Source organism: Netta rufina (assembly GCF_964035555.1).
Source record: "Netta rufina genome assembly, chromosome: 2".
NCBI lineage: Eukaryota > Metazoa > Chordata > Aves > Anseriformes > Anatidae > Netta > Netta rufina.
Window position 1 is genome coordinate 8,814,831 of NC_140124.1, and position 27,154 is coordinate 8,841,984.

Consider the following 27,154-nt stretch of genomic DNA (forward strand, 5'->3'; position numbering starts at 1 on the left):
GCTCGGGTAGAGAACCTGGCTGTGAAAGTACGCCACGTAGATGCTCATGTGCCCAAGAATCGGGCTACTGAAGAACATCAAAACAACCAGCAGGTGGATCAGGCTGCTAAGATTGAAGTAGCTCAGGTGGACCTGGATTGGCAGCATAAAGGTGAATTATTTATAGCCCAATGGGCCCATGACACCTCAGGCCATCAAGGTAGAGATGCAACGTACAGATGGGCTCGTGATCGAGGGGTGGACTTGACCATGGACGCTATAGCACAGGTTATTCATGACTGTGAAACATGTGCTGCAGTCAAGCAAGCCAAACGGTCAAAGCCTCTTTGGTATGGAGGACGATGGCTGAAATATAAATATGGAGAGGCCTGGCAGATTGATTACATCACACTCCCTCAAACTCGCAATGGCAAGCGCCACGTACTTACAATGGTGGAAGCAACCACCGGATGGCTGGAAACATATCCTGTGCCTCATGCTACCGCCCGGAACACCATCCTGGGCCTTGAAAAGCAAGTCCTATGGCGACATGGCACCCCAGAAAGAATAGAATCAGATAATGGGACTCACTTCCGAAACAACCTTATAGACACTTGGGCCAAAGAACATGGTATTGAATGGGTGTATCACATCCCCTATCATGCACCAGCCTCCGGGAAAGTTGAACGATACAATGGCCTGTTAAAGACTACCTTGAAAGCAATGGGCGCTGGGACGTTCAAAAACTGGGATACGCATTTGGCAAAAGCCACCTGGTTAGTCAATACTAGGGGATCTACCAACCGAGCTGGACCTGCCCAATCAAACCTGTTACGTACTGTAGATGGGGATAAAGTTCCTGTAGTGCATGTAAAAAATATGCTGGGTAAAACAGTCTGGGCTACTCCTGCCTCAGGAAAAGGCAAACCTATTCGTGGAATTGTTTTCGCTCAGGGACCTGGATATACTTGGTGGGTGATGCAAAAGAACGGAGAGGTCCGGTGTGTACCTCAAGGAGATTTAATACTGGGTGAGAATAGCCCATGAACTGAATTGCACCATGTTAAATAGTATATTATACTGTATGTTATCACTACCATGATTACTATAGGTGACTAATTAGAATGTATGGAAAAGAGTGTAACCTGAGCATGACATAAATGGTATGGAATAAGGGGTGGATAGATGTCCTGGTTTCAGTTAGCACAGAATTAATTTTCTTCCTAGTAGCTGGTGGAATGCTGTGTTTTGGCTTAGAATGAGAAGAGTGCTGATAACACCCCGATGCTTTAATTGTTGCAGAGCAGTGCTTATACTAAGCCAAGGACATCTCAGCCTTTGCTCTGTCCTGCCAACAGGCAGGCTGGGGGGTGCAGTAAGAGCTGGGAGGGGACAGACCCAGGACAGGTGACCCAAACTAGCCAAAGGGGTATTCCATACCATCTGACGTCATGCTAAACAATATATAGGGGTGGCTAGCCGGGGGGAGGGGGGCCGGACTGCTCGGGGTTAGGCTGGGCATCGGTCGGCGGGTGGTGAGCAGTTGCGTTGTGCATCACTTGTTTGTGCATGCTGTTGTTGCTTTCGTATTGTCCCCATTGTATCATCATTATTATTGTTGTTATTATTGTTTTTGTTGTTTTTTTTTTCCCTGTCTTGTTGAACTGTCTTTGTCTCAACTCACGGGCTTCACTTTCCATTTCTCTCCCCCGTCCCAGAGAGGGAGGGGGGAGGGTGAGCGAACGGCTGCATGGTGTTTGGCTGCCGGTCGGGTTAAACCACGACACTGGTGAGGAGTTAGCACTGAATCAGAATGGGTAGCAGTTGGGTCATTCCCCTACTAATAACAATTAAAAGTGACTCCTAATGCAAATACTTAGCTAATGATCACAGCGTCTTTATATTGTGTGGTTGTCTTCTAGCTGCAAGGGTATTTTACTGAGAACTTAACAGTAATAGCAACTCATTTATGGAGATGAAGGATTTAGGCCTGTCTGTAGCCTATTAATGATCTGATTTGCAATTGTCATATAACCTCAGAGCTTTTGGCCCTTCATTTCACAGCTCCCCTTTTAAGAAGAAATTGACTTTGTATTGACTTTGTAGGAACCTTACTAACTTAGCATGTATTGAGTTGAGTTCCTGAAAGGAAAATTCCAGATTATATTTGAGATGGAGTAGCCCGCAGATTCTACTAAGCATTCATCCATCTTCTGATGTGTTGGTAATAGAGTTTGCCACTTGTCTTCTGTGTTTAATGCTAGTGCAGTTGAAGTCTGCCCACGGGGTTCTGCATGGACGTGTTGATCAAAGCCCCTCAGGATGTCCGTTCTTGCCTGCTGGCAAGACCCATTTAAATGCACCATAAAATACATCTCTGTGCTGCTTACGTGTAGCCTTTGAGTTGGTGTTTTGTACTTACCAGATCGGGATTTGTATCTTCCGAGGCTTTCAGAACTTGTTAGATGGTAATACAAGCAGACAGTTCCCTGATGATACAGCACAGCTGATAGAAAAGCCCAGTCTTATGCAGACTTCTGCTAGTATTGACACCCTCAGTTGATCATAAAAAGAAAAAAAAAAAGTGCTACCTCTAGAGGTAGACTTGGTACTGGCTCACTGGCATCTGTCATACCCATTTAAATAAAATACAGCATGCTCTGATCTAAAGCAAAGCAAGTGAATTAATTCATTAAGTGGAACAGGCTTTCTGTTTGGACGATTTGAACGCCATATTTACTGTCTCGGAAACCAACTGAAAGCTTCATTCATAACATCAGGTTCTGCATAACAGCATGTCATCCTCCTATCTGGAGCTTATCTTATTTTTCTCATCCTATGCAGGATATACTTGAGTCTTATCTTTTTGCTCTGTTTCTTAAGGATCACGTGTTTTTTTTTATTGTAGTTTTGGTGTTTAAAACTATAATCCAGCACCTCCAGCTTTCAGTCCAAGATTAACTACTTGACTTCCCTCCATGTTTTAATTTGTAGAAGTGTGTTCCTGTTGCCATCTGTCAACAAAGACCTGTAACCTAATCATTACAGTGATCAGTCATTTATCACTACAGTCGTCCTCTGAAAAGGATTGGGGAAGATCAGAACCTTGTGGTTTATGAAGTGTTGTCCTAAAAAGGATGGTGTTCGGATTCCTCCCAAAACCGTAGCCCATATTTATAAATAAATAAATCTGTTTTTGTTGAAATCTTATTTTAGTCGTTGTTTAGGCTAGACTTGTACTCTGAGACATGCGGCTACTTAGGAAAGGAGCAGTTATATCCGGAGGAGACGAGCATTCAGGATTTGTGCATCTGGATTCTATGAACACAAATACTAATGGGCTTTTGTATCTGCAAATCAACTTTATGGTTGGATCTCTTCTGCTTTTTTTTTCTTTTGTGTTGGAGATTCTGTGATGTACCAGAGATAAAAGCCCTCAAACACCAAAAGTTATTATTGCACACTTGGGTATGCATGCGTTTAAAAATAATCTTAAAAAAAAAAAAAAAAGACATTTATACTTACAAGCTCTTGCACCCCAGTTTAGAGCAACATAAATAACTATTAATTGCAGATTCAGTTTTTGAGAAGTGTTCTAACATTGTTTATGCTGTAACTTACCAAAATGTAGAGTATTATTACTCTGAGAGCCTGTTAGGGGTGATTAATGGATCTTATCGAGAGAATTTTGTGCTCATTAGCATTTGTAAGCAGTGTCTGTAAGTCTCTAATGTTTCAAACTGTTGAAAATAAAACACATAAAAGGTATGCTTTGTAACTTAAAAAAAAATGCATATATTTGTATCATAGGCTGCTTGATTTCTTTTCCAGGATGGTGAGAATTAACATTTTCCCAGCTCTTGTCTATTTTTATAGCTTTTCATAAGAACCCGTTGCGCCAAAGTTGAATAATCTTTAGAAAGGTTATTTGATAGTGTATAAGACTTTCAGACGGGTCTAGGGACGGAATATTAAAGGCATTCTCTATATACCATTAATATTCCAACGCTGCATTTGGCAACATTTTGATTCTGAAGAGAGTGCATGAGTTCAAGGTCAGAGAGATTGACTTGTGCTGTTCATTATAACCAATTATTGTGTGACAAATGAGTTTGAGATCAGGCTGAAAATTCTGTGAGAAAAATCAATAGTTCTAATCAGGGCCTTTCAGGTCATTTACCACCCTACCTTTTGTTAGTTTGTCAGAAAAGAGCAAGATAAAACCTGTGTGACAGTGGGTTGCCTTCGTATTGTTACTTTCCATTTGAAACATATTTTGATATCTCAAATTATATTAATAGTTTAATTGGTTTTAGAAACTTCTAAATGAGTTCCAATTTGTAAGACTTCATTTTTAGTATTATGATAAGATTTCTTAACTGGTATTAAAGCTTTTTTTTTTTTTTAACTGTCTTAGGAAGTAGTATTTCTAAGTCCTAAACCTGATTTGAGCTGTTTGTCTCTAATGAATAGCAAATAAACCATATTTGTGGATATGCTCTACTACTAATAGCCTTTCCTTTGTGTCATGGATAATTTCAGAAGCTCTACAGAGAGTTAGGTCATTATCACATCTAAAACAACAAAATACTGTTATTTTGACCAAACCGGGCAGATAGAGTATTTTATAAATTAATTTGTGTTTCCCTTTGTAGTATCCAGATGAAGATGAAGAAACTAGATTGTACCGTTTGAAGATAGAAGAGCAGAAGCGTTTAAGAGAAGAAATTCTGAAACAAAAGGAGTTGAGACGGCAGCAGCAGGCTGGTGCTAGGAAGAGAGAACTGCTTGAAAGACTGGCGCAGCAGCAGCAGCAGCAGCCTTCTACGCAGCAATCCTACATGCAGCAGGAGGACGACTCTTCCGAGTTCCCCACCAACGGCAACCCTTACATACCCCACTCTGGCTTACAGACCAGGCAAAATGTGAAAAACAGACTCCTTGTTAAAAAGCAAGATATGGTAGTCCCAAATACCCAGCCCAAACACACAGATTACCCACAGGTTGGGGGCAATATGCAGTATCAAGGACAGCAGCTGAAACCAGTGAAACAGCTGAGGCAGCCCAGGACAGTACCTCCAAGTCAGCCTCAGGCAGCGCAGAAAATATCGCAGACAAAACCTGCTGCAGCACCGCTGCCCTCACCACAGACTGCTCGAGTGGCTTCGGTACAAGCAAGGCCCCAGGAACTGAAACCTGGCGTGAAAAGGACTGTCATGCAGCGGACAAACAGTGGTAGTGGAGATGGGCCCCATGTCGGCAGCAAAGTCAGGGTGATTAAGTTGTCAGGAGGGGTAAGTTTCCGAGGCTCGTCTTGTGTGTGTCTCTTGTCATGGTTTGTTTGTGTGTGTTTCATTCCGTGCAATCCCAAAATAAAAAATGGGCCCAAGGTGAAGAGGGAAGTAGCAGATTTAGCAGACTTTACAATCCATATTTTAGATTTTCAGAACTGTAAGTTATTAGCTATTCAGAAGTGTATGTTTTCTTTACTGCTTTACTGCCAGGCAGTTACTGTTATCACATTGTTATCTAAAATAACACTCCTTTCCTTTAAATTCTTTGTAACTTGAGTCTCAGGGACTCCTCAACTCTGCTCATTTTGCTTAAGGTTGATAGGTCGAATAATGGGTCGGAGAAAAGGACTTGTAGACCTGTTTTCTAGGCTCAGTTAAAAATCTAGGCTCTACTTACTCATTAGTTGAAGCCACATAATTTAGTTGTGTGCCAGCACTGGCATTGGCGTGGTTTCTGTACCCAAGGGAAGATTGGCTTTATTTTCTTGGGAAGTGTGTTGCGAAACTAACTAAAGCAGTATATTGGAGAGGGATGTTTTCTGTTAGAGGCTGGGTTTAAAACATTACCATTTCCCTTCTGCATCTAAATGAGATTTCCTTATCTTTTGATGAGGGGTCTATTATTTGTAGGGCGTCCCCTGAGCTCCAGCGTTGTGGATGACTCTCAATGCTTGCCTCGATGGCAGCGTGCATACTTAAGATCTGGGGGGTTGGTTAGGAAGTATCTAGACCAGATTTCTTCAGTCTTAATGAAAAAGACAGGTTAATTTGGTAGGGCTCTGAAGAAACTGACGCGAAGGGATGCAGTGAGGTGATGGTTGCCCGTGTGCAATCTGTCCTTGGGTTCTGTGCTGAGGAGGAAAGAAGGATGTGATCTGTTAAAAACTGTGATACATTGGAGATGTCGGGGAGGGGGTTGAAGAAAATTTCTTAATTATTTAAGAACGTTAATTAGGGGAACTTGCAGAACTGCTCTAAGTCTGTAATGAAGTGAACATACTGTGTTAATGGGCTCAAGGAAGCCTCAGTGGGTAAGCTTTAATCTGTAGAAATAAGGGAGAAATTGAAATGCCAAAGCCTGAATTACTTTTTATAAATACTTTTCTACAGCTCATAAAACAAATATGCTTAAAATTTTGAATTGCATAATGACCACGTGATCTTTCAAAATACTAACATAAAGGACCTTGTTGACTAAATAGAGCTGACAACAACCTTGCTTGGAGGATGTCTAAATCCTCTGACACAGTAACAAGTGTAGAAGAAAGTTCAAAAGGTTGAAAGAATTTTTTTCTTGGGCTGAAAATAGTTACATACAAATATGTCTGCAGGAATCCCAGTGGTCTGTGAAAGGTACAGCAGGTTTGTTATTCCTGAGTAATTAAATAAAGCAATCATGCACAACTTCTTTTATTATGTGGTGAAATAAAACAATGCCAGTCACCACTGTATACAGCTCTTCATAACAAAGGTTATCATTGCCCAAACTGGCATTTGTAATGCAGTAGTTCTTATTGTAACTCTGTTTCAGGAAACCAGAGATGATTTGTTTCAGATGAGTCTCTTGGTAAGCAAGAGCAATTAGCTTTGTTAAATGCACCTGGAACCTCTCTTTTGATGTATATTCAAGCAGATTTGTTCTGTCTGTAACTTCCAGCTACTGAGGTGTTATTACCAAGGTAAAGCAGGTTTTTTACATGTAGCTTTTTCTGCCTTTTTTCATATAGTCATGAAAATTTTCGTTCCAACTATGGAAGAATAAGAGCAAGCATTGCAATTAGCTGCTTAACATTGATCAAGATAGTTAATTTTTAATCATTTAGTGACAGGCTGAATCCATATGACTTCATTTCTGAACCATGCAAGATGAAAAAACGGGGAGAGGGTGTGCAATCTTGTCTATTTTGACAGGATTTTAAAGAAGAATTGAAAGGTGTGGGCTCTGCCATAAAGATCACATCACATTTAGTTTTGTTCTCTCATGTTTAGCTCTGCCACCTGCTTCCTCTTCCCTCAACCCTAAATGTAAAGGAAAAGCCAAATCACTTTTTCCTAGCTGTTCTCCTTAGTATTTGTTTGTGTTTCCTGTAATTCCCTTCCTTTGGCCAAAGGGATGCTTGGTATCTCTTATCTATATGCATTGACTTCATCCTGCAGTTAGCAGCCCTGCTGTTGCTCTCGAGTCTAATCGCTTGTACCCTTTTTCCTTTCTAGAGCTCTTTTGTGCAGCACAGTTTTTAAGACCCGTGTCCAAGTGAGATGGTTTGTGATTAGACACAATGAGGGTCCCTTTCTGAAGCTCTTCATTCAGGCAGGTACAGACTTAGAAGGTCCCTTCTCTTTCAGCCTGCTGGCCATGGTACAGCATGGTAGTAGAGCTGTCAGCAGAAGAGCTGATCAGTTCGATGCCAGAGCCATACGAACTGCCCTAGACCAAATTAACCTAAAACAGCAGCTGGTGGCAAGGAGATTCCCCAAGATTCAGTAGGGCCATCAGTAGAACAGGATCAAATGAGGATTTGTTGCTGGCGCCTTGTTATTTAAGTTAGGGAGATGTACTGAGTACACCGGTGTCATTTATGGTGTACAAATGCCGTACACCAGAAGAGAAAGGTTTATTATGTGGTGAAATGGTTTATTTTCTTGAGGATAGTAAGTAACTTCACCAGTCTAAGCTTCTAATTATACTTATATACTTATATTGCTGGACACTGCAGTACTATTGAGGCTCTCTGACCTCCAGATAAAAGTAATCCTTGTTATTTAAGGTAAAAGAGCTTCTAATCTCTTCCTATGATATTCTCTCTTGAGAGGTTTTTACTTTTTAAGTATTTTTACCTAATTGTAAGAGTTACTAATTAAATCCTAAGAAATATGTTAGTTACTCCAGTTTATCTGATGCATAAGATGCCTTTATTTATGGCTTCTAAAGGAAATTAAGGTCATTTTCTACTTCCCTTTTCTTTATGTCAAAGTCCTCATACAAAGGTGATACGTGTTAGGTACCATACGTAATGTTTTTTGTTTTTTTTTGTTTTTAACAAATTGCCTTTTTTCTCCAGGAAAAACAAAAACTCACCACCAGATACGCCCATCCCTTTCTAATACTTCTTTAATTTATGCAGGAATGGCAGTACAGTGAATAGTTTTCCATATTAATTACTCCTTTAAATGTTATACTCTTGGAAAAATGAGATAGTACTAAGAGTTTAGCAAATGAATTCTGACTTTATTTTTTTTTCATGGAGGCCCAAAAGTCTTTTGATAGATCCAATCTGCTTTATGGTTGCTGTGTCTTCCAATTCAGCTTTCCCAGAAATCGCTCAGTGTACATGTTGGGTATTTGTACTAACATGTTCTGCTAAGAAAAAGTCTTGAGATACGCTTGGTTCCTTGGAAAGGAGCCTGTACTCAGTCCTAAGGATCTGCATAAGAATAAACTCAGAGAGGTTGTAGGGCGTTATTTGTCAGGCAGAGATACCCTAATAAATCTCTTATAGAAAATGGGTGAAAGGACCATTTGTTCCACCTTGAAGAGAGGTGAACTTTATAGCACTCCTGATGGATCTGTCCAGCTTTTTTTTTTATGAGATCTCATTTATGGAGATTTCTTGGGCCATCTACTTCAATGGTTAATGTGTACATTTAGGAGATTTTTTCTTAGTGACCAAACCATATTTTTTGCTGCAATTTGAATTCCACTATTTGTATTTTACCTCAAGAGACATGGGGAAAAAATATTTCCCTCTTTGTGGCTGTCTCTCATTTTGAAGATCTCTTAACCATTTTTGATCAGTCATTCCCATCACTACCTCTGGACAGGTCAGGTTTTCTGCCACCTTGCCTGTTGTGGTGCTCTCCTTTAGGCTTTGCAACCAGTCTGTCGGCAAATAGTTCAGTACGAAGCTCAGCTGAATTCCCAAAGTCAGTATATTAGGAGTATATTATGTCTTTAGTCCTAAAAGAACAGGTTTATACCAAATACATCCTTAAATATCTGAAGGTTTTATGGAGTGGGTGCTGAATTTAGTTTTCATTTTGTTTGAGGTTCTTTGGGAAGCGGTAATAAAGTCTTAAAATCTCTGTATCTTTCAGTCATCTTATGTTGTTGTTGGATGATTTTTCTCTAGCCAGAAAATGGTCTGCCATGGTTAAAGTGATATGTGTCTGTCCCAAAGGCCTGAAAATGCTGATTTCTTACGCTGCAACAAGAACACACCAATCTTTGTCTCTGTGGAAAGCCGCACAATGAGCTTGTTTCATATATCTGTAAACTACACAAAAATCTCAGTGTTTCCTATTGGATTAAAAGCAACATTATCTTATTAGTGATCTTAATCATGAAAACCTGAGATGCTTCATCTGAAAAGCTTGAAGAAAGTATTGGCAAGTCTTGTTTGAAAAGTCTGTTACAAAATTGTCCTTGGATTGTAAAAAGAAAATGGGAATGGAAGATAGACAACTTCATTCTTATTTCAAGTAACTGAGAAGTGAAATAGTGGAATGTGGAGTTCTAAATATGGACAAAGACACTGATTTAGATGATTCTTGTTTAATAATGTAACCTTATCAACCAACTTCACTTTGTTTGTACCTGTGTTTGCATGCATGTGTATGTTTCAAGTTCAATTAAAAGTATTTGACTTGAAAGCTCTATAGCGCCTTTCCTCTAAATATGTCAGGAATTACAAACACCAAGATTTCTTTGTTTGCATGACAAGTTCTGGAGAGATCTCTGCTCTTCTACCAGCTGTGAGAAACAGAACACAGGAGCTGGCACCACACACAGTGCGATTAATTTTTTAAGAAACTAGGGAATGGCATTGTAGTTCATTCAATCCCACTATTTGAAGGAGCTGTGGATAATGTCCATATTGGAAGCAGACGGAACAGGCTGAAGCCATCATATCTGAATGTCCAGATATCACTTAGAGTGATAATTGTGTCAGAATGGGCAAGACCTCTGCAGCAGTACTAATTCAAGTGTCATTGAAAAAGGACTCTGCCTGCCGCAGCCTGCAAGACAGTGCTGTAGAAATATTTCACAAATGAACGTGGATTTCTTCCCCACAGATATCAGGGTGAAAAAAAAAGGAAGTCAGGTACTATTCCTGTTACGAAAAAGGCATACTATTTTATGGAGTATTTCAAAACAAATTAACTGTCCTCCCAGACCTCCAACGAGGATGGGCCCTACAGAGGCAGAATACCTGGTGGCTCGGGGGCAGTGTAAGGGCACGTGTGGACATACTCAGCAACTAGAGGGATTTGAGGTGACAGCCAAACCAGATGCAAGCAGTATTTTTTATGGATTCGTAATAAAATCCTCAAAAAAGAAGGAGATACCTAACTAAATTGAATTTAGCTTTGCTGTGGTTTAACTTGGAAGCAAAGTGCAATAAAGTATTTCCTATTGAAGGCTGGAGAACAAGTTTCTCCTTTTCCTCAGGAGACTTTTAAATTGTATGTTGAAGAAGAGCAGCGTCCTCCTGAATACCCTGAAAGCAAGGCACTTGGTATTGCTTGTCACTGTTGTTAAGTCTCAAAGGAGAGTTTTTCTGCCGCTGTGTTACAGTGTGAAATTCATATTGATGCCATGTTGGTGTTATGGAGCATCTCATTTCCTGATGGGAAATGACTAAAGGCAGCTCTAACACCACTGAAGTATGTAACAAAGAGCCAGCTTTCAAATTAAAATTACTTGAATGCAATCAATGAATTTGGTGGGGAGAAACGCAGATTTGTCCAGTTTAAATTTAATAGTTCAAGGTGTCACAAATGTCTTTTAAATGGCATTTCAGGTTTGACAGTTTGGAATAGATCTTTAATACAGAGGTGGCTGTGAGTTGGGAGGATCACAGGGAATGTGAACTAGGGAACCTAGAAAGGAATCTAGAAATGAGGGAAGCTCCCACTGTACTGATTTCTGATAGCCAGTCCTCGTGTTTTCTAACATCTCTGGTGTCCAGCTCAAAAGTGCTCTTTGAGGAGCTTTGGAATCGCTGGTATTTTCAAACAGAAGTGGTTTCTCTTGGTAATTTCTCTGCCTGTCCAGTTTTCATTGTAATATTCTGTACAAAAATACCCTGGACATGAATACTGACAAATGAATAGGGACACAGGAAACTTAGCTCAAAAGCATATTTTTGATATCTACGTTCCGGTGATGTATATTTGTGGACAGAAATGTAAAAACAAAGGTGGAACTTAGAGTAAAATACAGGCCCAGTCCAGAATCTTAGAATCACAGAATAGCTTGGGTTGGAAGGGTCCTTAAAGCCCAGCCAGCTCCAACCCCCTGCCATGGGCAGGGATGCCACCTGCTAGATCAGGTTGCCCAGGGCCTCATCCAACCTGGCCTTGAACACCTTTAGGTAGTTCAAGATAGGGCATCCACGACCTCTGTTGTCTTTGCTGCAGCTTTGAAACAACACTTATATTTTTGTGATGGGCTGGTGGATGTTTGTACTAGAAGAACACACCATGGTTCAGCATCTGATCAGCTGTGTTTCTGTTGCTGCTGGTGAAACCAGCTTGGCACAGCTGGGTTTCTCTGCCTTTTGGCCAGTCCTTTTCCATGCCTTAGTTCTCTCAGACATAGGAGGAAATACCTTAAAGGTAAGGAGTCTGTTAGTACGTGGAATTAAATGGAATTAGCTGCTTTTTTATGAGGTGTTTGCTTCTGCTGTTCTGACTCTCCGTACACCATTAGGCACTATTAGAAGAGAAGTTTGTCATCAAATCATGCTTCACTGAAGCAGCTTAACAGTGTCTTGTTCATTTTTTTTTTTTTATGGGGAGGGAACCACTTCTGGATTTTATTTATTACTTAGTCTGAGTGCTCTTGTTTGAGGTAAGTTTGCCTCATGCCAAAGTTTTTGGCCAGGAAAAATAAACCACAGCACCAAAAGTGGCATTTTTCTGGTGTGAATGGGGAAGCTTTGGTAGTTCTGCATGCTCTGTAGGCTGATGCAGCGTATTTCTGCAGGTTCTCGTAAGTCAAAACCATACCATTAGTGTGTCTTAAATGTGTCATTAATAATGAGTCTATTAATTGAGGAGTGTATAGCAGCCTGGCTGGAGAGCAGGAGGGTTTTTTTTGTTTTGTTTTGTTTTTTTACTACTGCTGTTCTTGAATATAAAAAAAAGAAAGACTTTAAAAGCCTTCTAAGACCTTTCAGTAAAGGGTTTCCAGGTGTTTCTTATTGGCATTTGACAGACTGAAAATAGATTTTCAGCTGTTCACAAAGAGTGCTTGTTCATGTTACTGGTTTGTGGGGTATTTCACAAATGGTTGGGCTTTCTGTTCCCAGGTCCCTGGCAGTATCACAGTGGTAAAATGTTTGGAACACCAATTGAAGAGACACAGCTAATTAATAGCAATTTGCCTTTAATTTTGGTTTCTGGTTATTGTAATGAGAGATTATTCACATACATTTCATGATGGTCTTTCTTGCTTTCTATAATTTTTATTTGAACTCTGTTACATGGTGATCACAGCTGTCTGCGTAGTTGTCTATTTGACAATCAATTGAAGTATCAGTACAAAGAAAAAGTTTACATATGAAAATCCACATAACTGATGAAAGAAAACAGTAATTTGTTCTTGTCCTTGAAGTGAAGATGAGTTTAGTAACCTGGTAGGTGCTTTTTCCTCTGAACGACTGTGATACTGTAGAAGTACTCATTTGTAGAAATATTGACTCAAACTGGTAGCAGATGAGGAGTTTTTTGTAGAGGAAATCAATTACAAGACATTTCTGGATTGAGATTTTCCTGCAAGATTCAAGCCTTCGTCGTGTTACAGAGAATTTGACTTATAGTACGTCTGGGAAAAGATGAAAATATTTTCCTTCTACGGGTTATTTTTACACAAATCACCCGGAGTTTATTTCCTTTAAGTGCTTTATCCGGCATGCACATCCCTTTCCTATTGGGTGATTTTTTGAATTAGCTTTATAAAGATTACACGGATAGACACGGCATTGTCGTAGTTAATAGAAACCTGTGCAGTGAGGTCTATGGGCTGCAAGATCCCTAACAGTGCCGGTGACAGTGAAGTATGGCCTTATCGAGAGGAGAATTCATAAGAGGCTGCCCTGGGACACCGCACCACTGTCCTTCTGTGTATCCTGACAATGTTATCTGTCCTCTCAGTACGGAGTATCAAATGTCTGTCACGAGTGCAGAAATTAATTTAATGTCACCTGAAGACATGCAATTAATCTTTTCGAGGTTTTCATAATACCTTTACAGAAAGAGTTGCCAGTTTGGCGGATTTGGATTTTGGGGTTTAGCAGAAGATAAGGAAAATTAATTTTTCATCAGGGTTAATACAAGCTAGCAGGGCCACAAAGGCTGAGAAAAATGGTTTGGGAATTTGTCAAGTGTTGTCACTCTAGAATAATGCTGCTTAACGTCTGATAGGTGTAATCAAGAGTTGAGATTTCTATAGAGGGGGATTAATCAATTTGCTCACTACAGAATGCAGGTTGGTGATACCATTCCTTCATGGGGTTTAAGAATGAAAATAAGATTTGATCTGTCAAATTGCAGGAAGCTCTGACACTATCAATAGGCAGTTTTATCAGTACATTTTAAGGCGTTTGTTATAAATAAATTTGTCCTGCTAATGTTGGTGGCAAATAAACTTCGTCTTCATTACAAAACTGTCACAATGATTATGATGGAATGCAGAGCTTCAGCTTGCGAAATTCGGGCAGGATCAGAAAATTCTGGGGTTAGGATTCGTGATCTCCTATTTGGCAGGATGGTCTTTGTGTTTCTGAATGCACAGCACTGACAAGTGAGAGAACGAGTGTCAATATTGGAAACCAGCCCCGATTACTATCGGGGAACTGATTCTGAAATTCATGGCCCTCAAATGGCATTACTTCTCTTTTTTGTTAGTCTGCAGATTCTTACATAGTAATGTTTGAAAAATGTTCACCGTATAGATCAAATCCTTTCATCTAGATCTTTTGACTAGTGTTTAATTGCATGCAGTATTAGAAATTAACTTGTAGTTTTGGCACTGCTAGCAATCTTGCAGTATTTTCAATTTAAAAGACAGTTTTTGAGATTTGCCCTGAACAGAACTCCTGTCCCTTACTAAAGGTGCTTTTATTACTCCTGAATTAGGCAAGTAACTATAAAGTTTCATTCAAGAGAACACTTTCCTAGCTTCATGTTAATTTAGGAAGGTAGCCCTTGTATAAAAGTTGAGAATTCATTGCTTGAAGGTCAAAATGGTTTGTAATGCAGGAATTAAGCAGTAGGCAATAACTGAAAAGCATTTTCCCTTTATTGGTTTGCAGACACAAGATGAAATTCACCTATCTGTAGGGGACTTTAGAGAAATTGGCGTTATAAAATCAGAAATTGTAACAATCGGTCTCAGGTCTTAGCATAGGACTGTGGTGGGCTGAGAATTGTTCTACCTTGTTTCAGCACTTCCAGTGCATCAGGCTGTATGAAGCAGGCCATGATGATGGATAGATTCCTTGCAGAAGGATTTAGGGTTGCCCAGTATATCCCAAAAGGGTACTAAAAAAAAAAAAAAAAAAAAAAAAAAGAAAAACATGCTTTATCAAGAATTACAATATCTCATTCTATTTCTACACATTTAAATCTGAGGGGAAGAGAGGATATAAACTAATGAAAACTTACCATTAGAGAAATCAAGTCCTTAAGAAAAAGTGGATTTGAAATGAGGTAGAAGTGGGATGTTTGAAGTAGAGGAGATGCTAGCAGTTCAGTTTCCATCACTTAGATGTTGTATTGGTAGCTTCTGCACTACCAGTGTGCTCTGCCTGCCTCCTTACCTGTAGCTTTGCCATGTGTTTAATTAGCCTAATGGGTTCTGGCCGGGTGTTTGCCACTGGAGCGAAAGCCAGGAGTGAACATACAACAGTGTTATTTACAGGCATGCATCTCTTCCTCTGAGGTGTTAATATTCTCATATGAATGTGTGGCCCGTGAGCAATGTGTGAGGTTTTGTAGCTTTAAGGCCAGGCATTAAAGCTCTTCATGCTTTATTTTTGCTTGAGACTTAGTTCTTTATTTGCATTCCTGAAGAAGCCAGCAATTACCTTGCATGTAAGAAGTTTAAAGGGTGGTATGATGGTGAGTGCCATGTTTTAATTTGCCACTAAATAGCATGATGCAGATTTAGTTCCATTTGGCTCTAGCAGTGCTGGTCCTTGAACTGACATGACTTTGGCACCGATTCTTTTTTCAGCTGGTTAAAATTTGTTACCTGAGACTTTGTTTTGCTTGTTAAGTGCATATTGACCTAGTAGCTGTGTTTGTTTTTCATTTCCTTAAGAAAAACACCAACATTGTCTAAAGGGGAAGGCGGGACTGGCTGTACAGTGCTGCAACGTGCTGCTGAAGGTCAGTGAGCAGGGAGCCCTCTGCCCTTGCCAGCTCCAGTCATCTCCAGTGGCAGGAGGTATTCAGAGAGGTGTTATAAAGTTTTGATCCAGGTTGTCCTGTTTTCCTTTCTTGTTAACAGGAGCCAGCAGGCTTTGTTCCCTCCATTTCTTACCCCGTGGACTACCTTTGTTGTTATCTACAGGTTTTTGTATTTCCAAAATGTATTAACTCATAAAAAGTCCAGGGATGCTTCCACCTTTTCAGACTGGATCAGCATCCCAGGAAATTGTCAGGAACATCGTGCTAGTGCTTGAAACCCACAGACTGAGTCTCAACCCAAGACTGGGTCTCAACCCACTATAGACCCCAGCAGAGAAAAAGTCCCATTAGATCTTCCATGAATTTGAACCAATACTGTGTGTTTGCGTTTGGCTCTGTTCGAGTTTTGTGTGATTGTTTGTTTCCTGCATTAATCTTTACAGTTTTATTTGGTGATAATTGGGCTTGCAAGTTAAATATTAGGTTGTTGACTGTCCCTGCCTCTTACGGCAAATGGTTGTTTGCTTCTGAACTTTCAGTAATGAGCACATTGTGTACATGAGGGCCCTGCTCTCATGCTCTTTGTATGGGATGGAATAATTTTTGGTTTAGAAACAAATGGTTGCAAATACTTATGGCTGTTTTTCACAGCAGGCAGGTTGCATAGTTTAGATTTTAACTCCCCATTCTTCCATTTAAATTCCTCCTAGGAGTTTTTATTCGTTTTTGTTTCATAATCTTCCAGCTGCTGGAAGGTTGAATAAAGGAAATTATCTGACCAGAGCATAAGGCTTATGCTGATGCTCATAGTGGAATTAATACTAAAATGAAGAGGATTTAATACTGGGTTCTTGCTAAGATACTTGTTTGTGTGCATATGTTTGTTTTTTCAGAAGAGGAGAGCTGCTGCTATTTTTCCTTTTTTTTTTTTTTTTTTTTTTTGAGCAGCAGTTGAAGAGAAAACTTCATAATATCTTTCTAGTTACTGATCTCAAAGGTTTATGTACGAAATTTTCTGTGAAGCCTCATTCAGCATGGAGCCGTTCAGTTTAGCACAGAAAAAAAAACAAATTTGTTTAGAAGTAGGAAAAACAGATGCAGCTTTCTCTTGCTTTCTCACTGTGGGTAGCGTGGCAGAAAGCCCTTAAGTAGGAAGAGCTTCAAGATTTTCCCTATGACAGATTGTGCTTTTGAAATGTAGATGGTGCAAGGCAGTGATGAAGCCAATTTTGGGGGGTTTAACTTGTCTGGGATTTACGTAGTCGAGTTCTTGAGAACTTGTTGCCTGCATCTACTGGATAAAACAGAATGTGGTTTAGGGATTTGAATTGTGCACTAGTGGTCTTGAAAATATGAGAATATCGTAGATACTGCCTGTTCTGGACTACTTCTCTTCGAATAATAGTGAAAAGGTTTAGTAGCAAGTGGTCTTCAGTAGGTGTTTCTTTTGCTTTTGTGTAATCCTGGTAGAGGCGTAATGATTTGCTTTCTCAGTCGAGGTAATCTCACTCTTGGACCATAAACCTGCTCCTTCTGCAGCCTTGTTTTGTCTGCTTGTCCCCAAGAAATGTGCCAGTTAATGTGAACCTCTCTGGTTAGTGACCTCTGGTACGGATGCAGAAGGACTTTTGACTCGTCGATATTTAAGCAAAAAGAAAGAAACTGCGTAAATAGAGATGCTTTCACAATTACTACTTTTTATTCAGACACACCTTCTATTATAGGGCTTTTGCAAGGTTGCCTGAGGTTTGTCATGGGCTTAAATAAAGCCTGCAGTCCTGTCTGTGTTTATTCAGCCTGACTCTCAGGTGTTGCACTGGTCGGATTGGGGATTAATGAACTTCTTCCCCTGCCTGGCTCCCCAGTGGCAGTAGGTGATGGGGGGCTTCCTGCTGGTCCTGCAGCTGCATGCTCAGGTCAATGCTGGGTGCTCAGGCAGCAAGCGTCAGTATTCTTTGAGCATGTAAGATAATACGAACAATGTTGACTAATATTAGCAGATAGGAGAATGTTGAATTCCAGCTAATATATACATTTTACTGTCAAAACCATGCAGAAAGCATGCAAGGATTTGAAGCCCTTTATAGATGCTGGTTTTCGGTATCTAGTCTGGAAAGCTAGACACAAATTCAGGAATCTCCCCTCTGTTTGTACAAAGCCAAACTGCTTGGGCAGAGGCAGTGGAAGTGAATCACTCATCTCCTAGTGCCTTCACCTCACATCTGTGCTGTGTGCTCAGTGAGAGATGTAGTGGAAAGAGTTAGGGGTCATTGGATCGGAAAGGGCATTGTTTATTTGTGCTTGTGAGTATAAATATTTACAGTAAGAGCATTATAAACCAAACCAAACAAGAAAAACCTTGGGGAAGAACTGTTCTAACTGTTCCAAACGTGGACAGTGCTTGGGGATGAAGATAGCTTAAAAGGTTGTTGGTATGGAAGCAGGCAGCGTAAATATGCACTTCAAAATTAATACTAATTTCTAATTAAAGAGAGATTCAACTTTGAAAGATGAGCAGAGTACTTGTGTGGTTCTTCCAGCCTTCACAGTTCTCTGTAACGTGTACGTCTCTATGGGGGGAAAAAAATCCACCACCACCAAAAAGCAATAAGCATAGTTCATATGTAAACCTGGAAGGAAGAATAATTTGGAAAGAGAAGTGAAAATACCTCGCTGATTTGGGTTTGAAAAGATGTCACTGAACACAGCAATCGATAATAAAGTTCAAACGAAATAAGCTGTGCTTAGCTACTGTGGGTTTGTTTTAGACTAAAGCGTAATTTCCAGGCTGAGCCCTTACACACTTCTGTAACAGGCGCTGGTTTGTTTTAATAGGCAAATCGATGAGTGTTTGCTGTGCTCTAACCGAGCTGGATGTCACAGGAGGTTTCTCAGGGCGAGTGTTTGCACTGCGTAGACATTGAGCCGCGTGTTGTGTTGTTGATTTCAGCAGGGGGGAGAGGATGCTGGCTTTTTTCACCCAGAGGGCCAGCCCCAGCGGCCTCAACAACCTCTGGAGCCGAAACAGCAGCCAGTGCGGAAGGTCACATTGACAAAGGGAATGCAACAGCAGCAGCACCAACAGCAGCAGCAGGCACAGATCCATTCACCAGCTCCTCAAGGAGTCAAAAACATCCAGGGAATCCATCAACCTAAAAAGGTGATTTTTAGATGCATATCGCTGCTAGAAGTTTTACTGTCTAGCTGTGTTGCTATATTAATAACTAGCATTCTGTTTGTCAATTACTAGCACAGGGCTGCATGACCCAGGAGATGCATAATTGCATATAAAGCATTTAATCTATAGAGGCCTGTTTGTATCCAGCACAGAGTGGTGATGCCTGCAAGTTGTTTCATCCGATGACTTTCTGGCCAGCACAGTATTCCCCATGGGAAATGCTTGCGTCTCAAGATAGATACTAGAGGAACGGCATCCAATGTGCTTTCTGGCTTAAAACCCAAGAGTTATTCTGAAGTTGTGCTTCTGATTGTATTCAGGCTGTTGGCTGCACACGTAGGAGCACGCAGCAGCTGTTTCAGGATGCTCCTCGGGTGGTTCTCAAAGCTGGTGTTGCTCAGAACAGTCGGTGAGCTCAGGATGAGGCTTTCGCACTGATCATTCACTGGGAGGAGGCAGGGAGAGCGTTCAGGTTGCACTGGTGTGTGCTTTCTGTTCATCCTCAAACCGAGATGCTCCCTGAAAATAACTGGGATTTTGGCTTTTAAGTTAATGGTTGGTTTCGAACTGTTAGCAGTAACCTTCCAGCTTCATGGCAAGCTAAGATTTCCTTGCTGATGCGGAGAGGAAAAGTCATTACCTAGGCTTCTCAAGTAGGAATCCTACTGAAGAAGAGAAAGTGTTGAGTGTTATCTCAATGTTAAGTGTTAATTGTTTGATGTTTGTTACTGTTTCATTGTTGATTTTTCTCTCCCCAACTGTTCGACCTTTAATTTACAAGAATGAATACATATTGTGGGATATGAATAAATATTGTGGTTCCAGATCCTACAGGATCTGGGGGAAAGGAACTGTAAAACAATTTATTTTTTTTCTCTATGCATAAACACTCCATCCAGATAATGGACTAGTGGTTGCAAGCAGCAGAGACTGGAGACACTTGGAGCAGTTTGCCCATCTTATGCATATGTTAAATATATCTGTGGGTTAAGAAAAATGAGAGGGATCACTTTGGATTTTTTTGACCAGACTCAAAATATGGGAGCTAAATACATGCCTGATAATGTGATCAGTGTTGAAAACTAGGTTATACAGTTTGGTCTGGGACCTTCCACTGCTTGATCTGTGCTAAGGCTGAGGCTTTAGTCTCAATATGATCTCTAACTCGCTGTCCCTTTAAAATAGGTTTATATAAGCAATAGAGAGATATGTTAATGTGTGGCCTTTCAAATAAGCTAACAGCAACAAGCTGTTTTAAATCAACACGTGCTTTAATCAAATCTTTAAGTAAATTGCTAACTTTTGTATCATCTGTCAAATGCGGTTAGCAGAAACACTAGGTAAGTAAATCAAAATACTGTTACTTTTGTTGTTGGCAGGTCATTATGCATGGGAGAGGCAGAGGAGTAGCAGGCCAGATGGGCCGAGGACGCTTGATGCCAAATAAACAGAACCTGCGAGTGGTGGAGTGCAAACCTCAGCCCTGTATTGTGTCAGTTGAAGGGCTTTCTTCATCAACTACTGATGTCCAACTGAAAAACCTGCTGATGTCAGTGGGACCCATTCAGGTAGGTCAACCTTGGTTTATAATTTTTGTGCCAAAAGTCTTTCATTCCGGAAAGCTCAATTAATTCCCTGACACTAAATACAATGTGTGTTTATTGGTAATTTATGTTTGAAGGTACCCCCACCCACATGCACCACACCTGATAGGAAAGACAGGCACGATTACATTGCGGCACGGGAAATGCAGTAGAATTTTGCTAACTGTCACATTCTTGCTGCAAAAGAGTCTCCTTCATTTTGGTGTTCTTGTACAATCTCTATTATTTCCATATAGAATACAAGCACGTCCGTTCTGTGAGGTTTTGTTAAAGCCAAATTATCATATCAAAGCAAATACATTTTTCTTGCTGTTTTTATTGTTGGCTTGCACCTACACTCTTTTTTGATTCCTGTCATTGCAGTCCTGGGTTATTTAATGAACAGTATTCATTTGAGGTTTTATACCATGTAGCACTGCCTGCTTTTTCAAATGAAAACATATTCTGCTTTGAAGGATTTTTAATTTACTTTTTAGGAGGTTCTCTTCAGGAGGGGCCTGTGAGCAAGGTTATGACATATGTGCTGGTATATCTGCTGCAAAGCTTCTGTTCTAAAACTGCCTCCTGGAATTGGTGTATCAGTTAAACTGGCTTTAAGCAAAACAGGAGGCTTTCAAAGCACCAAAGGGCTTAGGAGCCCATGTCTGAATTTTTAGTATATTTGAAAATATCAGTCAGCAGATAATGAAACATGCAGATTATGATTATTTTTCTCCTTTAATTTTTCAGTTTTGGGCGCTGATTTTGACAGGATCAACATTTTCAGACAAATGCAATGCATTAATTGGAGCTATTTTGTGGCTTGGAGACTTGTTTATGAATAGGATTATCTCTGTTGTAGAACACAGTGCTTTCCTAAAGATGTGCTCTCTGCCTCACTTTTTCCCAATTTAGTAAATGGAATAACGCTGAATTATTTATGTCGTCAATTCAGAGAGGTTTAATTTGTTTGTGAAGGCAAAAATACTCTCACAAAATACTTTCTCCCTTCGTGTTCTGTAGTACTCGAGGAAATTATTCATACAGTTCCAGAGCACATTTAGTCAGTGTTTACTTGTTAAATCTTGCATGAGAATATTAGGAGGAGATTAATAGAAATCCTGCTAGGAAATATTCATGATTGAGAGAAGATATTGAGAATGTGCTAAAAAATTTATTCAGTACTTGCTGTTTCTTAGCAGACTCCAAACGGTAGTATCTTAATGTAGCGTCACAGACCAGTTTCGAAAGTATGCTTATAGGAAGAAACCTGTGACTAATTTTCCAGTGGGATTTGATATATGCATGTCCCTTGTGTTCTTGCAGCTCAACAGTGTCAGCTGTACCCTTGGAAAGTTGTAAATCATCTGCTTTCACCTCACCAGATATCTAGAATTAGTACTTGAAAAAGAGAGTTGAATTTAGCTAATGATGCAGAAGGCATTTTGTGCTAATTCTACCCTTGAATTTCAAATCAGGCTTATAGAAGGCTAGACATTTCTTGGCTTGCTTGCGACTAAGCGATGTTTTAGAAGTGTGGATAGTGACATGTCCAGGGGAGTAGTCTGCTTATAACGGTCTTTTATACATCATGTTTTCATTCTTTAAAATGCACTTCATGTATGTAATTTGCAATGAGGAGTACAGAAGTGAGCCACTGGAAGAGATCTGAGTAGTGAATGGAAGGGCTCCTGGCCATGTGGGGTTGGCATATTTCATGCATCGGGTATGGGAATGACCTGAGCAGAAGAGCACCTTTAGGTAGTGCAGTTCTGATCTTTTAAGATGAAATCGAAGTGTTGAAACTTGGTGAACTGGAAAAGGAGGAATGCAGAAAGAAAAAATTACCTCCAAGAAAAGGGCGGAGTCAGAAATTCTAGCTGCTTTTTCAGAAATGAATTCAAGAAAGCTCAGGTTTTTAGCTCAGCCAGGTGGAAGTCCAGAAGCAGTAGGAGAACAGAAAGATGCACTGGGCATAAAGGAGGTTACACTTTTTCTGGATGCAGAAGGTTTGGATTTTTACTTTTGCCTTTTTCTCGTATCTTTGAGGTATCATTACCTTGCACAAAACTGTCTTAAGAAGGGAAGTTCAAAAATCCCCTCAATTTATGATGTTCAGTGCTCCTAGCTTTGCAATCAGTTTGCATTGAGATGATGGTTCTGTAAGTTGTAATGTGGGAACAGCTGGGCACTCAAAAGATGGAGATTTTTTACAGTTCAGAGGTGGGAAATTTACAATTTTTCCTTTCCATCCCCTAAAAATGGAGAAAATTGTCTTTTCCTGTATATGAACTTTGAAAATTATGCTCTGTTGACTATCACTGTAGACTCCTTATTTCTAATCCTTGATTCATTAAAGCTGCTTTGTTACTAGAACAGGAGAAAAAACACTATTAAGATTCTCAGATACTGAAGAAAATTTTCCAGGCTTCAGGAACAGCCCATTAGTCATAGCTGCACCTTCCAACTCAAACATGATTAAATTACCAGAAAAACCACTTCCTTTCAGCATATGGCTTGCTGTCCTCCTCCTTCTGGAGAGGATACAGATACAAATAATGTCCCTGAAGTAGAATCTCAGTGATGAATCTAAAATGATTATATACTATAAATAAAATCATGCAGTCCAAAATACATTTGAAAGTATAGAAGCTTTCTGAGCACGCCACTGAAATACAGCCTCCTGGGGACTGCAGTGCAGCAGTGACATTCAGTACACATCTGTCCAGAACCACTTCCTGAAGGAGATTACTAATAATTATAGAGTATCCCAAGCTAGGAGGGACCCACAGGGGTCATCATATCCAACTCCTGGTTCCACACATAACCAGCCCAAAACCAGACTCTGTGTCTGAGAGTGCTGACCAAACACTCCTTGAACTCCTGCAGCTCGGTGCCGTGCCCACTGCCCTGGGCAGCCTGTCCCAGTGCCCGACCACCTCTGGGTGCAGACCCTTTCCCTAACCCCCAGCCTGACCCTCCCCTGTCCCAGCTCCATGCCGTTCCCTCGGGTCCTGTCACTGTCCCCAGAGAGCAGAGCTCAGCGCCTGCCCCTCCACTCCCCTCGTGAGGGAGCTGCAGGCCGCCATGAGGCCTCCCCTCAGCCTGCTCTGCTCGGGGCTGAACAAACCAAGGGGCCTCAGCTGCTCCTCACACATCTTCCCCTCCAGACCCTTTGCCATCTTTATAGCCCTCCTTTGGACACTCTAATAATTTTATGTCTTTTGTAAGAAGTTACAAAAGTAATTAAAAACTTAGCTCTTTTTTGTATGCTATTGAATTCAGGTTTAATGTTCATGCTGTCTTTTACTGTTTGCAGAGGTTTGTATTCAGCCGTTACCACCACCTTTATATATTTTTTTACGGTTGGTGGCAGGTACAGAGAATCATTTTCTAGGTCTTCAGGTGATGCGAGTACTGCGTGATCATCCTGTGGAGTTGTTCCATAATTGTCTTAAACCATATATTTAGATGTTTCCAACTGTAAAATGTTAGTGCAAATTCCCTATGTTGCTTTAAAAAGATTTAAGATCATGAATTCTGATGTTAAAAAAGGAGGGGGGAGCAAGGCATTGTTATGTATCAGAGATGATTAGAATGCTGCAACTGTATTTTGAGTGCATTTATGAATATAAGTTATACTCTGATAAGAGTCATTTATTTTCCAGTCTCAGAAAGGGAAAACAATTGCCTTGTCGATGTGCTTCTCTTTGCTTTCTTAGAGTGATAGTGCTACCTAGTGCCCACTTGGGGTAAAGACAGTGTCTGCACTAACACTACACCTAAAGTTGATGATTTTATTTTTAGCGTAAAGGCTTATCAGTGGAAATGACAAGCACATGTAGATGAGCGCGCCCAGAACATGAGCGCTCTTCCAGGATCAGCAGGGTTCTTCTCCGTGTGACATGGCACACGGGGTGCGCAGCGCCGCTTTGGTGACCTGTTTGTTCTTCCTGCCTGTAAAAACATTTTCAGCTCTTGCAGCTGAGAGTCTCTCCACAGACTGTGGAAGAAAGCATGGTCAGTCCTGCCCTGTCCTTGGGCTGGGGGAGAGGAGAGCAACTCTACAATGAGCCTGTCCTGTTCAGCTGCACTACAGAGCAGTGCCTGAGCGAGAGAAGCTCATCTCAACCATAGGTGATTATCCCTTTTTTCTTGTCTCATCTTGCATACAGAAGCTGAAAGTTGAGCACTTTTAAAGTGTAAAAGCCGGAAGGAAGGGCAGGAGGGGCGCAGTCATATGCAAAAGCTGAGGGTAAAATAAATACATTCTGTTCCAGCCTCTGTGCCTGTTGGCAATGGCTATGAAGTGTCACCTACAGAAAGATGCTTCAGCTGTCAGGGAACTGTGAGAACAATAAAAATGTATCCCCATGTATTGAAGGGATGGAAGAACAAATAGAATCTGATTTTCCTTTTCAGAAAGTACCTGCCATGCTGCTGTTCATACTGTTGGAGAACAGATTGAATCACACACTAGTAATGTTATTATTTATGACAATTTACAGTTTGTTATTGCACAGACCCTTTTTAGCAGCCGTGTATGGACTGTCACCCCCTAATCCTAAATTCAGCAATGAACTGAATGTACAGTCTATTATTTAGAGGAGGAAACTTTTATTTCCCATGTGTCTATTGTAATTGAAACGAGCTCTTGCTCCAGTCTCAATCCCTGCCTGCTTAGTTTCCATCTCTCAGTACTCTTACTACCTCCCTTTTAACTTCCTTCTCTCTGTGTAACTTCTGAGAGCTTTAGTGTCAAAGACACTTGGTTCCTACAAGAGATCTCTTGCTTTCTACTCTTGGTTGTCCTGTTGCGTGTGTCAAGGTAGTGTTTTTCAGTGAAGCTTAACTAGAGATCATTGTGCTGCTGATATGCAGGTTATTTCAAAATTATTTTTCATTGATACTGGAAAAGTGTAGATGTAAGGACAAAGCATGTGTAAAGGATAAATTTGAGCCCAGTGTAGGTCTCAGCCTCTGCAGAGGGAATGGTCTTTTTACGATGTTCGTTCTTTAGTCACTGGTAATAGTTCAGTTGCAGAAAATGTCAGACCTGTTTTTTTTTTTAAAGATGTTGAATTAAGTAGTGATTTAAAACAGTTGTAGGCTAGCTCTCAACCAAAAGCATGAGTGTTCATGAAATCCTGGTTGTTTGAAACTGTTGCATTTTCCATTCTACAAAAGGTACGCATCTTCCCATGGTGGCACCTAAAGAAGCAGAAAAGGGAAATAATGAAGATCAGTATGAGCTCTACGCTTCCAAAATCACCTCTGTATAAAAAAATAAAAAACTCCTCCCCAGCATAAAACAGTTCTTTTTTTCTTTTTTTCTTTTTTTCTTTTTTTTTTTTAATGCTAAAACTGTGTCAGGATCTAATCTCTTCTGTTACTCCGGAGTCGATTGGGGAAATGCATAGAATACCTCTGATCTCAGGCTGATCTCCAGGAAGAACTGTATGGTAGATCTGTACGCCCTAATCTGTAAAGTAACAAGTCAATGAAATCCCCTGGAAGTTATTGCATTGTCAATCCTTTACACCTGAGCGGATCCGGGAAGGGGTTTTCATCCTCTGGTGAACGTCTGACTAGGTCAACTTAAAGAGGAAATGTGAATGAAGTTGTTTTTTCAGAGCTGTGACGGTTGGAAGGATTGTGATATTTCAGTTTAGGAATTGCTGATAGAAGGAGATTCTTGTGAAGTGCAGTGTGGCAGAAATCTCCTGTTGAGGAAACTTCAGTGTCCCTGCATTATATGAGAAGTCAAGTAACTCTTGGTAGAACCAGTGCATGTCCAAAAGCAAGGCTGTGTAGCTGGTCCTTACCCAGCCTCTCCTGACTCTCCTTTGGCATCCTGCAAAATCAGTAGCTACTGGAATAATGCTAAATTCAGATCAAATTCATAGGGCAGCATGATATTTTGTCAAAGATAAACTCATTTTTATTGTTGTAATGGAGATCATAAAGCTAAGGATTGTTTTGTGCTATGTATTCTTTGAAAATGAGAGAACAGATCATTAGTAGTATATGAAGACCTGCCTGTCTGATGGTTTTAGCTTCTTTTTGATACTACCTCAGCTCTAAAACCATTTTTCTTCCATAAATGTCATTCATCTGTGGTACTTGTGTGGTATCTGAACATTATTGAAGGAAGCATTTAATATAGATTTGAATGTGTCTAAGCAACATACAGTTATGCATTTATTATCATGTTACTCACAATTTAGAGTATAAACAAACCAAAACTCATGTAGAGTTTGTAAGAAGAAAAAGTCTTATCTCTAATAGCATGCAACACATTTATCTTATGGCGGTCTGGTTTCAGCCATAGCTGTTACAGACTTGAACCTGGAGCAAGTCACTGGCATGGTCATGATCACTGTGATGTTTTTGGAAATGTGGTGTTCCTGGACAGCTAGCACTTCTTACAAAGGACTGGTATTTTTGCAGAGACTTGCAGTTGGTCCAGCTGATTAAATGTAACAGCTTTCTAGGAGGTTATTTTGAAATGACCCTGTGAATGTGCAAGCACTTGGCCTGTCCTAAGAATGTTATGGGTGCTAAAAATACTGAATTTTATCACTGAAAATAATGACTGCCCAGTTATTCTAAAAGGTGACAAAAATAGGGGTCTTAAAATAACGAGGTAGTGTGATTAAGTTATGCAGAATTAATTTTGTGTGTAATTTCCTAGCACGTAGGAA

At 40.3% G+C, this 27,154-nt stretch overlaps 1 protein-coding gene across 6 annotated transcripts in view; it reads left to right on the forward strand.

Annotated features, from left to right (window-relative positions):
* Nucleotides 1–27,154, forward strand: part of RBM33 (RNA binding motif protein 33) — a 104,360-nt gene that overhangs the window by 67,721 nt on the left and 9,485 nt on the right. For 2 of the 6 annotated variants that reach the window (XM_084281834.1, XM_084281836.1), the window contains exons 15-17: nucleotides 4,635–5,273; nucleotides 18,640–18,849; nucleotides 20,247–20,435. In XM_084281834.1, coding sequence (XP_084137960.1) covers nucleotides 4,635–5,273; nucleotides 18,640–18,849; nucleotides 20,247–20,435 — 1,038 coding nt within the window. Of the gene's footprint in view, nucleotides 1–4,634; nucleotides 5,274–9,403; nucleotides 9,826–18,639; nucleotides 18,850–20,246; nucleotides 20,436–27,154 lie in introns of those variants that run through there. The other 4 variants (XM_084281835.1, XM_084281837.1, XM_084281838.1 and 1 more) reach the window with 4 other exon arrangements.